Source organism: Lissotriton vulgaris, chromosome 10 (assembly GCF_964263255.1).
Source record: "Lissotriton vulgaris chromosome 10, aLisVul1.2, whole genome shotgun sequence".
Taxonomy (NCBI): domain Eukaryota; kingdom Metazoa; phylum Chordata; class Amphibia; order Caudata; family Salamandridae; genus Lissotriton; species Lissotriton vulgaris.
The window spans coordinates 72,858,516-72,873,264 of NC_141698.1; the positions used below are offsets into that span (position 1 = coordinate 72,858,516).

Genomic DNA, 14,749 nt, shown 5'->3' on the forward strand with positions numbered 1-14,749 from the left:
TCAGTGGATATCATTGAAACACATAATTTCATACTCAAAAAGGCAAATTCATGTATTTCTTCTAATGTTTGAAGGTGTATTTAAAATGGCCTACCTTGTTAAAATTACTGTTGAACTGTGCAAGATCTTCAATGTTAGATTGCTGAATGAACTGCATTAGGTTTTCCTCTACCCATAATTTAATGCCTGATGTTTCACACGCGATGCCTGTGCCTGAAATAGAGTTGCGTTAAAGATTAACTCTAGTCTTGTGAAAACTTTTGCATTTTGAAACACCCTAAGTGCGTCTCTTCTTTTGAATGATAATAGCATAAAGTTTACATCTGCTTTAGTTCTTTTGCACAAGTCATCTTTAGCTCTTGCGAAAATGAAAAAAATTAAATCTGGCACCTTATAAATAGGAACATGTTTGCTGCTTATGATGAAGGATATTCTGTGTTTGATTTGGTCTGTGGTAGATTTGTACATAATATTAACATTACTTTTACACTATGACACTTTCCTATTATCAAGTTGTCAACACATTACAGAAATAGCTTCTGTTGCGGTTAAGTGGTCAATTTTACACATCAGTGCATCACATGCATGTATGCATCAGGTTCTACTCAACCCTATCCTTAAGTATATGTGTAGACAATCCTTGATCGCTCAATCATATTTGGCTGCTGTTTTGTCCCCCATCATTGTTTTTCTTGTGCATGTGTAATTATGACTAATTTCTAGTTCCTAAAACAATGCATAATTTGTCACTGACGGTTTTCAGCAGCTTCTCCGCGTAACTCTGGTGACGTTTTCAAGACCCAAGGACCAGCCCCAAAGTTCTTACTTGCATATCCTGTCTTTATTCACCTCTAGTTCTGAATCCCAACCACTAAAACTGGCCCTTCAAGGATGGGCAATACACCAGTTTATGCACTTCCCAAGCCTTCTCCTTCCAAATAACTCCATACGGGATGCGAATACTGACTAGAGAATGCAAGCGGCGATCATAGAAACCTGCATTCCAAACAAAATCTACTCATGGCCAAGGCTTTGGTAGTGCTGTCTGTTGAAGCCTGATACAGCTGGCACATTAGTCCTACATCTATATGCATGAAACAGCAAATCATAGCCAAGAACTATTAGTCCTACTGTTAAGCAATAGGTCCTCCATCAGGATTCTATTCTTTGATGTGGAGGAAGCCTTTGTCTCAGCCTGTGGTATGAAAATGTCTTGGACAATTGTCGTAATGCAGCTGACACTGCAGACTTTTTATCTAAGATCAACCAAGAGTATCGGGGCTCATTTAGAAATCAGCAGAGTGTTGGCAAGAGCCAAAAACTAGCAAATGACGTGTGCTCCCCTAATTGCGATCCCGCCTGATTGAGCAGTGGGAGATTGCTTTCTTTTTAAATATGGAGCCTCATTTTGATTTCCTATCTAAGAGACTTTGCTGTAGGCTGACCACCACAGGTTCACCCACTTAACAGTCCTGGAACCTCCACTCCACTTAGAATCAGACTTTAAGCATGTTTGTTCTTATGGCGTCATAAAAAGCATGGTCGCTCGAAAGAGGAAATAAAATGATAGCCAAATTTAGGGAGAAACCTTCCAGTGCACCAGAGACATTCCTTTCTTGTTTTGCCAAACACAGGTTAAGGGGTTGTATCTGGAAAAACAAAACAATGCCAATTGGAGCCTTCCTAACATATGGGGGTAGCACTGTTGCCCAGAAATTCTCCACCACAGTGATGGGGAACCCTAAGCATGTTATGGTAGCATTCATTTGCCAGACTGCAGTGTAGCATCCTCTGCCAGCAGCATGGCAGATGGCCCACTGTCCTCTCATCTGCTAACTTTGCTGATAAAATCTCTAGATGAAAAGACAACCATTATCCAAAATGAGAGGGAGGTAAAATGGATACATACGGGGGGAAATTGCTCAAATGCTTACTTCCCAAGACAGTGTAAAACTAATGCCATCAAGGAAAGCTGTGGCAAGAGTTTGACAGGCACACTTCTTTGTGCAGAGATTATGCCCAGCAAGAGTTTAAGGCCTGAACCTGCCGGTCTCCTAGAATCTTATTTATACTCTTTGTAAGGGTATAGGGGTCAAGGTTCTACTCCATTTTAAACATCTGTCATGTAAGCTAATTTATCTCCCTTCAAAACCTCAATATTCTGGCTTTGGCTCAAGTGTTAACAGGTATCCCAAACAACAAACACATGTGCTCTATATAACAGAGGCACACATAAGAAATAGGAGGTACTGCATTTAATTTTGGGAAGCCAACATTCCCAGATAAGAACACTGCCAGTTGGCCTCAGTGTCACCTGCTAGTATTGTCGGAACCCTTTCTGCAGTTGTAGTAGGCCTATCGCCTCTCATATGTTGATGAGTGCTTTGAATGGAACAGCATGAAGGCAGTGATTGTGTACGTCCTTGCTCCTTTTATCCAGTTTGAGATGAACTACCCTGAATCGTTCTTGCTACCTGTGGTTATTAGTAGGCCAGGGCGGATTTTGCAGAGTCGCAGTATTCGGAGCTCCACGTAGTGCTAAAAAAACTCTGCCATGCTATGCAGAGCTCAGTGAGCGGCGGTGTCCAATACATCACGCATTTTGTGCAAATTTTTTGTGCCGAAAGTGTCACTTCCCTGTAAAATCAGCGTGAATGAAATCACGTGGAGCACCAGAGAGCGCTTCTTCCGCTCAAGTAGATTTCCTACTCGAGCAGCAGCTTCTTCAACGAGAGCTGCAGCTTTCTCAATGCGAGTGGTTGCGACCCACCACAACCACCTTTATTCAGAAATCTCGCTGGGAGGTGGTCTAGCGTTCAAATTCTCTAGCTTGCTTTCACCAACTTAACTTCTCTCAGCATCTCTTCACATAGTTTTTCGCAGATCCGCACAGAGCGTGGAGTGGGCACAACTCCACAAACTTTGCCTCCCCCTATTTATTAGGGTAATTCTGGGCACCATCCTGGAAAATGCCTTCAAATAAAAGGTAATGGATATCAGGCAGAGAGTGGATCACTTTCTGATTATTGACCATGGGATGTCCTTTTGGTACCAGATAACACCCGTTGCCAATGTGTCTATAGTTTCACAGGTACATTGGTGGATTCAGATGTCACAGCTGAACTTGTATGATAGGTGCTCAGCTATCACAGAGTGCCTCTCTGCAGTGTGTCCTCAGCCGTCAGCAGAGTGGGTCAGTGAGAGGGTGAATCAAGAATGAACTCTAGCTTTCACCTAATGTTCAGACATATGATATTCAGTGAGTGTTTTTTCATGTCTGTTTAGATCCAAGAAACCATGCATATTGATCACAATCGGACACACTTTACACCTTTTCAGCACCTATGTTTTGGAATAATACAGGACATTGATGTGTGATATAACAATGATCATAACAGAAAATGATATAGCCATAAACAATTGCCTTTGCAGTTTACTGTACCTGTGTTAGGAGATTTTTTAGATTCTTGGCTTAGAAATTCCTTGATATAAAATCTGTAGACATCCACTTTTGAGTCAGTTGTTAGAGAAATGTACTGCATGTCAAATCCTTTCAGTCTGCAAAAGATATATGAACAGCTTTCATATTTTACCATTTTCTACCAGTTGACATTTGATTGCAATTAGTTACCATTGCTGCGGTATAAGCTGAAAGCAGATTCAACTTTGTATAACATGTCAATCTACAGAATTCTTTCTAAGGATTTGATTCCAGCAAATTTAATCTCAGTTGTTTCTTGTAGAAAGCAAATCCAAATACTTACATTTCATGGTAGGAGTCACAAGTAATATTTTTTGGTAGTTGATGAAGATGGGTTGCATTGAAGCTTCCCAACAATTCAAACAGATACGTTTGAAAGAACTGTTTCCAATCATTCGGGGTGAAAGACGAGAAGTTGGAGCTCACATTTTCCAAAATAACTGTTATTAAGATCTGTTTTATTGTGTTGATTTGGGAAACACTGAGATTTTCCTGAAAAAAATGAAAAGTACAGGTTATATTTTTAATAAACAAACAAACTCTGAATTATTTCTTTAAACTAACAAACACAATAATGCTATTTCCAAGAAGAGGTTGTTCAGGTAGACATTTTCAAGGAGGAGTGCAGTTTGGTCACATAAATATGGTGATAATTAAACAACACTATTGCAATTGCTTAGTAGAAAGATATTGCTCTATAAATAATGGCAAGGTGTTTAAACACCGAAGGAAGTCAGGAGAGTAGATAAAACACAAAGGTTTAATTCCTTAATCAGTTCTGCTTTGCTGCTGGAACATCATGTATGCCCTCCATCCCCTTATTTAGAGGAGTATTTCATAAATATTTTACGGAGGAATACCAAGGCCTAAATAATTTGTTTTGTATTACCTGTTTGTTTTTCTACATTTTATCTGAATATTTCAAAATCGATATTAAACATGTCTCTACATGTTCTATGATACTGTATTTTGTAATGTTGCTCTCCATCTTCTTTATTTTATCATTGTATGATCTGCAATTATAACACTAAACGTCCAATAAAATCAACTTTTCTCAAACAGTTTTATGTGTTAAGGATATTTAGTATCTTTACCATGAACTTCTTCTGCTTGCCTCTGGTGTCTACATATTAGTTGTTGTAAGCTACGTGCAGGAGGATTAATGTTCAAACTAAGAGAGCAATTTGAAATGACCTCTGTGGAACACCTTCAATCTATGATTCTCTCACTTCATATACACTGCTCCACTCTTGGTTATGTTTGCAGCCGCGGACGGCAGTAGGAGTTCCTGCAGGGTGGTGACGAGGGGAGGGGCAGGGTGGGGGATAGTAATGTATGGATTACGGAGTTTAACAGGTAAGTAAACATATAAATAAATAAAACGAATTTCAATGCGCGCACTGCATCGCATTTGGTGATGCAGTGCACTCAACAAAATTCTTTTTATTTATTTACATGTTTAATTACCTGTTAAACTCTGTAATTAATACATTACTAAACCCCACCCTTCCTCTCCCCCTCCCCACGTCACCGCCCTGCTGGAACTCCTACTGCCGACCGCGGCTGTATGTTTGTTCTATGAAGATTACAATGGTAGAACGGCAGAACCCCTTTCTATTGGTGGTTGCTTTCGACCTGTTCACCACACAGTCATCTTCATCATATTATGGCTTTGTGACATTGTTTCAATTACAAAAGGTTTCATCCCCCATTGTCATTCATTATTTGGGTTCATTTGTCAACTTCAAACTTTTAGTGTTTTTACTAGCCCACTATTTTATGTTGTCCCTTAAGTTGATGTCATTGCATAGGTTTCCATACCTTTTCAGAAGCAGACAGGATATTTTCCAAATACACTGGGACTTCATCTGCTGTCACAAGGCTAAGTATTTGCTTTAGCAGTGTAGAGTTGTTGATGACGTCTGGTTTCGTCAAGAGCACAGCTGTTTCATGTGGTGATAGATTTTCAGTGAGCAGCTCCTGAATATGACAGAAACAAGCATACAATGTTGAAACTGCCAGGACTCTAGCATGTAGCAAGCTTTAAAGCACATAACTGTACATAAAATTCATACATTAACATATATACATAGTTTCTGGAGTCAGTATGACACCAGACTGATTGCAGATTTAAAACAAATTCCATTGAGTGTATTTAAAATAGAAACTTCAAGTGCATCTACTTTGTGTTATAGAAAGTGCTCCCGTCTAAATGTCTTGCCATTCTTTTATAAAAGCGTGTAAGTTAACTTGAGGAGCACTATTATTCTTATTCGAAGAAACATATAGTGCTGGTATCAATGCTAGGAAAATCCTGCTAATTTAAGCTACTGATCCTGCCCTGAATAAAGATGGTGACATACAAGAAAGTAAATGAAAAGAATGATGTAGTGAGAAAAGACTTCAGACAACCCATCTGCTACTGGTGAAATTGTGCTGCAAAGAAATATGTTTTTCAGTGGCACCACTTACTATGCTTAGATTGGGGTACAGGGCTATAAGTTTCGAGACTGAAGCATAGGAGAAGAAGGCCCCCAAATTCTTCACTAGCCATTCCTTTGTTCCGTTTGTATTTGATGCGCATGCAGAGCCTAAACAAAAGAAAGGTTTCATTAAGCACTGAATAACAGGTTTTAAGGCATTGTGATGAATTTGCCTGAATGTTTTTAATATCTGTGATTTAAAACGGAAAATCGACTTTTTAAAAATTTGCTACTCGCATTCTTGCACGCATAATCACCACACTTCAGATTGGTGTAGAATAGCCGTAGGAGACGCATCTCGGACTGCTGATTCGTCTTCCCTCTGATTGCAAGGGGGAGGACACCACTTCCTGCTAGAACTGCTTGGCGGTTAGCGCTCTAGCAGCTGGGTCTCTCTGGGCTATTTAGGCTGAGCCTGACTTTCACGCGCTGCGGTAAGGGGTAGTGGCAGTTCCTCCTGACCCGCTAGCTCTCCAGAGGCTATAGCATTGAGCCTGCGCTCCAACCACATGTAAATTGTGATTTGCCTGAATGTTTTTAATATCTGTGATTTAAAACGGAAAATCGACTTTTTTTAAATTTGCTACTCGCATTCTTGCACGCATAATCACCACACTTCAGATTGGTGTAGAATAGCCGTAGGAGACGCATCTCGGACTGCTGATTCGTCTTCCCTCTGATTGCAAGGGGGAGGACACCACTTCCTGCTAGAACTGCTTGGCGGTTAGCGCTCTAGCAGCTGGGTCTCTCGGGGCTATTTAGCCCTCGCCCCCAGTGAGCGCGCAGCAGGCGCGCGCAGTGGAGCCGAAGCTACGCCGAAGAGTAGCCAAAGAGTAGCCCGTCTGCGCCCGTCCGCGACTGGACGGGGCCAGGGGCCATCCACTCTGCTCCTTTTTCTTGCTACTCTATCGTTCACCATGGCTACACCTGAAGACTCTCGTATCAGGTACTCCTCACAAACTCTACTAGCTCTCCGACCCCAGGGTCTTCGAAGATGTGCCGATGACAGATGGCCATGCCCAGAAGGTCCCTTTTTCTGCTCCCGTTGTAGATTCCAAGCCACTTCCAACGCCATAATAACAGGGTCTCTACAAAACACCAAGCCAGAAACAAAAGTCTGGAAAAGCTTCCTACTAAATGTTCGATCACTACCGCGTCATTGTATTGAAATATGGGACACCATCCTTAGCCTCAAACCGGAAATATGCTTTCTCACGGAAACTTGGTTAAAGCCACACACTGTCCCAACTGTTACGGTAGGAATTCCTTTAGGATATAAAATTCTAAGACAAGACCGCCCAATAAAAACAGGTGGCGGTACTGCCATAATTTACAAAGACAGCCTCCACATTACAATAATAGAACAGGCCTTACTCCCTTCTATGGAGATAATGATCTTTAAAATAAATACTGGAACTAAGAATCACTGGAAAGGAGCCCTAGTATACCGACCCCCCGGCCCTAACACCGGCTTTTCATTAACCTTAACTGAAGCACTTGCTCCACATATGAAGGCCAGAGAACATTTCATTTTACTTGGAGACTTTAATTTCTACGCTGATGTACCAGAGGATCCTGATACCAAGCTTCTTCTAGCTGACCTCGCCCTCCTAGGCCTACATCTGCGGAACAGCGGCCCTACCCACAGGGGAGGCCATACCCTAGATCTTATCTTCTCTAATGATCCATCCATTCACTGCCATCCCCCCAGATCCGTACACTGGTCAGATCATAGCATGCTGGAATTCTCCATCATGCAGTTAACCAAACCTTCTGACCCCCCTGCCACTTTGAGCACTAAACGAAGATCATGGCACAAGATCACCCCAGATGCATTTACAGAAGCCTGGAGAAAACCGATTTTTACTGACTCTGACAATTCTGAGTCGGCCCTAGCCAAACTCAACAACTCTCTCCTCGATACCATAGACCTCTTAGCCCCACAAAAATTAGTCAAACAACCATCGGCCAACAAAAAGGAAACTTGGTATACTGAAACGCTAAAATTAGAGAAACAAAAATGTAGGAAACTAGAAAAACAATGGAGAAAGAATCATTCCAGTGTAAGTAAGGAGCTTTACCAACAGGCAGTCTCCTCCTACTACAAAAACATAAAAAAGGCAAGAAAAACCAGTCTTCTATCTCAAATTGATGAAGCTGACAATTCGACTAGAGAACTATATAAAATTATTCGAAATTTCACCAATCCCTCAGCATGCGAAAGCCCTGACACTTTCTCTCAAGAGTTATGCAATAATATCTCACAATTTTTTGAAGATAAAATCGATACCATTTATAATAAAATTCTGGCCTAACACCCTAACACTATAGAGACTTCCAGTGCCTCCTGCACACAGACTAATACTGAGACCTTCACTGACATCCCTGAAACCACCGAGGATGACATAAGATCATTACTAAACAATATAAAAACTGGATCCCCCCTTGACCTTCTCCCCCCCAGAGTGATGAACACTTTGAGCACAACACTCTGCCCCGTTATTCAAAAAGTCTTGAACCTTTCCTACAAAGAAGGTAAACTCCCTCAGCAATGGAAAGAGGCAGTAGTGAATCCTATACGAAAAAACTCCACCTCCCCTTGGACAGAGCTCTCCAATCTCCGCCCTATCTCTCTTCTGCCCCTCCTGAGTAAACTGGCCGAGAAACATGCTAACACCCACATGTCCAGTTTCATAGAGGCGACAGGGGGCCTGGACCACTCACAATCTGGGTTCAGGCCCAACTACAGCACCGAATCAGCACTCCTCTCCGTGACCGATAACATCAAGATGTCACAGGATAGAGGAGGCTCAATGATTCTGGTGCTGTTAGACCTGTCGGCCGCCTTTGATACTGTGTCTCACAAGATCCTCGTGAGCCGTTTAAAGGGAGTGGGCATTGGAGGACAGGCCCTCTCCTGGCTGGAGAGTTTCCTGACCGGGCGCTCACAATCCGTCAGCTTGGGCCCCTATCGTTCATCATCAAGGGTGCTCACGAAGGGGGTGCCACAGGGCTCATGCCTAAGCCCCACATTGTTCAATGTGTACGTGGCCCCCCTTGCTGAGATTGTGAGGAAATACGGATTCACTCCGGTGTCCTACGCTGACGACACCCAACTCCTCTACCCTTTCCACTCCCTCAACTCCAATGTTAGGGATAATTTTGCTGAAGGCATGAGGGCTATCTCTAATTGGATGGCTTCCAACCGTCTCCAATGCAACGTTGGGAAGGCGGAAGTAATGCTCTTTGGAAAAGCATCCATACTATGGTCCCCTGACTGGTGGCCTCTGGACCTAGGGCCAGTACCTTCCCCAAAATTGACAGTAAAGAACCTGGGGGTGAAGTTAGATCAAAATTTAACCCTAAAGGAACATGTGAACACGATCGCTGGGGCATGTTTCCACACCATCGGCCTGCTGAGACGAGTCTTCCCTTATCTACCGGACAATTACAGAAAGACCCTCGTACAGACCATGGTGATAAGTCGACTAGACTACTGTAATGGGCTCCTGATACAAGCCAACGAGGATGCCATAAACCGCCTACAGGTAGTACAGAATACAGCGGCAAGACTGATTCTGAATGCCCCCCCGAGAACCCCCTCCAAGCCTCTGTTGAGAGAACTCCATTGGCTACCGATAAGACAACGAGTCAAATTTAAAATCTGTTGCACTGTCCACAAATGCCTGTTCGGAAATGCCCCCAACTATCTGTCTCAAAAAATACATCTCTACAAACCAGATAGATCCCTACGCTCAAGCAACCTACTGCTGATAAAAACCCCTTTTGTAAAAAAGACCAGACAGGGTGGCCGTGCCTTCTCCCTGGTGGGGCCGACCCTATGGAACAGTCTCCCCTACAGCATTAGGCAAATTTCTAATCACCTTGCCTTTAGGAAAAAGTTAAAGACCAACCTGTTCCTAGAAGAATAACGAGACTGTCAGTCTACTAGAGCACAGCGCATCTGCAACAGTTCCTCCTTCTACACCTTAGCGAGCAAAGTGCGGAGATACCCCGTACGGGGTCGATTCCTGCGCTCTACAAGAAATTAAATAAATAAATAAAATAAAGCAGAATATTTAACAGCTGCTCTATAAGTCAGTTGCACTTATATATATCTCAAATGTGCCTAAAGAAAGAAGTCTCAAAACCAAAGTTGGTCAAAAATGCACCTATGTCAATAACAGATTTTGCCAGCCACTGAACTGTCCGTTTTGGACTTTGTGATTAAGGGGACCATTTGAATACTTTTTTTGATGCAAATCCAACATAATGTTCACATCATATTTTTTACAAAGGGGACAGCATCTAAATCTAACCTTTTATATTTACCTGTATGGCCCACACTAGCAGTGTGACAGCGAGTAGCACTGGTATTTTACCATATTCCATTGTAGATTAATAAAATTATATTTTTGTGAGAACAGCATTAATCAATACATTTTAGAGAATTTCTTATGTGGAAAGTGAGTTATTAACTTCTGTCTAGCTTCAGACTACTTTTTCTTGTAACATTCTCATCTTTTTAAATGGGTGTATTTTCGCTTTTTTCATTTCCTTGGGTAGATATAGTTTAGTTTCTGATATCAGTAATTTACACATGCAGAGAATCAAGAAAGTGACTTTAACAATTTTCTTGAAGTGCACCATAAGGTGATAATACATTTTTTTATTCACTAAAAGAATATTCGATAGGAACATAATAGAGAATTTCTTTCGAAAATTGGTTTTGCAATGCAGATTCCTATAGTAATTTTTCAATTGTAAGGGTGCGCTCAAGGTCCCACCTAGAATACAGCTGTATTGGAGCATCCCAGAAGTACTGAGGTCTGTAATTCCGGGTGTGAGATTAAAGATGTTGTACATTCCGCCCAGCAGCGATAAAGTCACAAGCTTCATATTGCAATAAAAAGAATTGTACCTGATTTGTTGAACTGTTGAGAAAGGTATGTTTCACTGAATTCGTAAATGGCACGTTTGTTATTGACATCGAGTTCAAGGATTACATCGCTCAGCTGTTTTATTCTGTAGTCATTAATAAGGGAAAAAAGGAAATATTAAGACTAAATAGAAAACCAATCCATTCACTATTAATTGCAGATATTTGAAGTAGGCATTGAAGACTTTTACTTACATTATTTGGTAGGCTTCACATGGTATATTAAGTGGTAATCGTGATAGATCGGATTCATCGATGACCCTCAGAAACAGTTCAATGACAATCTGGAAAAGTCTGACCCATTCATTCATATTTTTCAAGCTCCAGTTCATGTTGAGTGCAGATAAAGTGTTGTTCAAAAACTCTTTTTGAGTTGAAAGTGTGAAGATAGCTGACGCATTACACAAAGTCACATTTGTAGATGAGTTTGAGCTCTATGAAAGGCAAAACATATATATCAGTGATAAATGCTTGTGATGTGAAGTAGAAGTATGTTTAGAAGATAACGATTTATAGCTGAAAACAGAAACCATTTTAGAAAGGGTACTATTAATTTCTTTTTCGGTTGCTGAGGAGGGTTGATTACTTCAACACTCTGATCACAAACTTTAAAAAAGATAGTAATTTTAGATGAGACGCACAATGTCACTTAGAAATTAGGCTATTTTTAAAATATTAATACACCCTGTGTGAATAATACAATACTTACGAGACAAATAGTCATCTTTAAAGTGCTAAGATACTGCAAAAATACTTCATTGTTGTCAAAGTGCAAGATTTGACCCAGAATTATTGTTTTTAATGTTTCATTTTTAAATTCATCCACATATATGGTGATTCCAGCCAGCTCTTCTGCTGTAAGATTACTGGGTATAAACACCTAGAGAAAATAAAGAGCAGTGAATTTCACATTTGAATCTTGAATGAATTCAATATTGAAAGAGTGTTATTATTGATTTATCCTTCAGTGGATATCATTGAAACACATAATTTCATACTCAAAAAGGCAAATTCATGTAGTTATTCTAATGTTTGAACGTGTATTTAAAATTGCCTACCTTGTTAAAATTACTGTTGAACTGTGCAAGATCTTCAATGTTAGATTGCTGAATGAACTGCATTAGGTTTTCCTCTACCCATAATTTAATGCCTGATGTTTCACACGCGATGCCTGTGCCTGAAATAGAGTTGCGTTAAAGATTAACTCTAGTCTTGTGAAAACTTTTGCATTTTGAAACACCCTAAGTGCGTCTCTTCTTTTGAATGATAATAGCATAAAGTTTGCATCTGCTTTAGTTCTTTTGCACAAGTCATCTTTAGCTCTTGCGAAAATGAAAACAATAAATCTGGCACCGTATAAATAGGAACATGTTTGCTGCTTATGATGAAGGATATTCTGTGTTTCATTTGGTCTGTGGTAGATTTGTACATAATATTAACATTACTTTTACACTATGACACTTTCCTATTATCAAGTTGTCAACACATTACAGAAATTGCTTCTGTTGCGGTTAAGTGGTCAATTTTACACATCAGTGCAGCACATGCATGTATGCATCAGGTTCTACTCAACCCTATCCTTAAGTATATGTGTAGACAATCCTTGATCGCTCAATCATATTTGGCTGCTGTTTTGTCCCCCATCATTGTTTTTCTTGTGCATGTGTAATTATGACTAATTTCTAGTTCCTAAAACAATGCATAATTTGTCACTGACGGTTTTCAGCAGCTTTTCCACGTAACTCTGGTGACGTTTTCAAGACCCAAGGACCAGCCCCAAAGTTCTTACTTGCATAGCCTGTCTTTATTCACCTCTAGTTCTGGATCCCAACCACTAAAACTGGCCCTTCAAGGATGGGCAATACACCAGTTTATGCACTTCCCAAGCCTTCTCCTTCCAAATAACTCAATACGGGATGCGAATACTGACTAGAGAATGCAAGCGGCGATCATAGAAACCTGCATTCCAAACAAAATCTACTCATGGCCAAGGCTTTGATAGTGCTGTCTGTTGAAGCCTGATGCAGCTGGCACATTAGTCCTACATCTATATGCATGAAACAGCAAATCATAGCCAAGAACGATTAGTCCTACTGTTAAGCAATAGGTCCTCCATCAGGATTCTATTCTTTGATGTGGAGGAAGCCTTTGTCTCAGCCTGTGGTATGAAAATGTCTTGGACAATTGTCGTAATGCAGCTGACACTGCAGACTTTTTATCTAAGATCAACCAAGAGTATCGGGGCTCATTTAGAAATCAGCAGAGTGTTGGCAAGAGCCAAAAACTAGCAAATGACGTGTGCTCCCCTAATTGCGATCCCGGCTGATTGAGCAGTGGGAGATTGCTTTCTTTTTAAATATGGAGCCTCATTTTGATTTCCTATCTAAGAGACTTTGCTGTAGGCTGACCACCACAGGTTCACCCACTTAACAGTCCTGGAACCTCCACTCCACTTAGAATCAGACTTTAAGCATGTTTGTTCTTATGGCGTCATAAAAAGCATGGTCGCTCGAAAGAGGAAATAAAATGATAGCCACATTTAGGGAGAAACCTTCCAGTGCACCAGAGACATTCCTTTCTTGTTTTGCCAAACACAGGTTAAGGGGTTGTATCTGGAAAAACAAAACAATGCCAATTGGAGCCTTCCTAACATATGGGGGTAGCACTGTTGCCCAGAAATTCTCCACCACAGTGATGGGGAACCCTAAGCATGTTATGGTAGCATTCATTTGCCAGACTGCAGTGTAGCATCCTCTGCCAGCAGCATGGCAGATGGCCCACTGTCCTCTCATCTGCTAACTTTGCTGATAAAATCTCTAGATGAAAAGACAACCATTATCCAAAATGAGAGGGAGGTAAAATGGATACATACAGGGGGAAATTGCTCAAATGCTTACTTCCCAAGACAGTGTAAAACTAATGCCATCAAGGAAAGCTGTGGCAAGAGTTTGACAGGTACACTTCTTTGTGCAGAGATTATGCCCAGCAAGAGTTTAAGGCCTGAACCTGCCGGTCTCCTAGAATCTTATTTATACTCTTTGTAAGGGTATAGGGGTCAAGGTTCTACTCCATTTTAAACATCTGTCATGTAAGCTAATTTATCTCCCTTCAAAACCTCAATATTCTGGCTTTGGCTCAAGTGTTAACAGGTATCCCAAACAACAAACACATGTGCTCTATATAACAGAGGCACACATAAGAAATAGGAGGTACTGCATTTAATTTTGGGAAGCCAACATTCCCAGTTAAGAACACTGCCAGTTGGCCTCAGTGTCACCTGCTAGTATTGTCGGAACCGTTTCTTCAGTTGTAGTAGGCCTATCGCCTCTCATATGTTGATGAGTGCTTTGAATAGAACAGCATGAAGGCAGTGATTGTGTACGTCCTTGCTCCTTTTATCCAGTTTGAGATGAACTACCCTGAATCGTTCTTGCTACCTGTGGTTATTAGTAGGCCAGGGCGGATTTTGCAGAGTCGCAGTATTCGGAGCTCCACGTAGTGCTAAAAAAACTCTGCCATGCTATGCAGAGCTCAGTGAGCGGCGGTGTCCAATACATCACGCATTTTGTGCAAATTTCTTGTGCCGAAAGTGTCACTTCCCTGTAAAATCAGTGTGAACGAAATCACGTGGAGCACCAGAGAGCGCTTCTTCCACTCAAGTAGATTTCCTACTCGAGCGGCAGCTTCTTCAACGAGAGCTGCAGCTTTCTCAATGCGAGAGGTTGCGACCCACCACAACCACCTTTATTCAGAAATCTCGCTGGGAGGTGGTCTAGCGTTCAAATTCTCTAGCTTGCTTTCACCAACTTAACGTCTCTCAGCATCTCTTCACATAGTTTTTCGTAG

General features: G+C 41.2%; 1 protein-coding gene across 1 annotated transcript in view; it reads right to left on the reverse strand.

The window, feature by feature from the left end:
* Nucleotides 1–14,749, reverse strand: part of LOC147684691 (uncharacterized) — a 378,108-nt gene that overhangs the window by 330,712 nt on the left and 32,647 nt on the right. The window contains exons 34-42 of the mRNA XM_086939726.1: nucleotides 11,962–12,080; nucleotides 11,613–11,783; nucleotides 11,099–11,337; nucleotides 10,886–10,989; nucleotides 5,954–6,072; nucleotides 5,303–5,461; nucleotides 3,765–3,973; nucleotides 3,443–3,558; nucleotides 95–213 (exon numbers count right to left, since the gene is read on the reverse strand). Of these exons, the coding sequence (XP_086795852.1) occupies nucleotides 95–213; nucleotides 3,443–3,558; nucleotides 3,765–3,973; nucleotides 5,303–5,461; nucleotides 5,954–6,072; nucleotides 10,886–10,989; nucleotides 11,099–11,337; nucleotides 11,613–11,783; nucleotides 11,962–12,080 (1,355 nt within the window). The remainder of the gene's footprint in view (nucleotides 1–94; nucleotides 214–3,442; nucleotides 3,559–3,764; nucleotides 3,974–5,302; nucleotides 5,462–5,953; nucleotides 6,073–10,885; nucleotides 10,990–11,098; nucleotides 11,338–11,612; nucleotides 11,784–11,961; nucleotides 12,081–14,749) is intronic.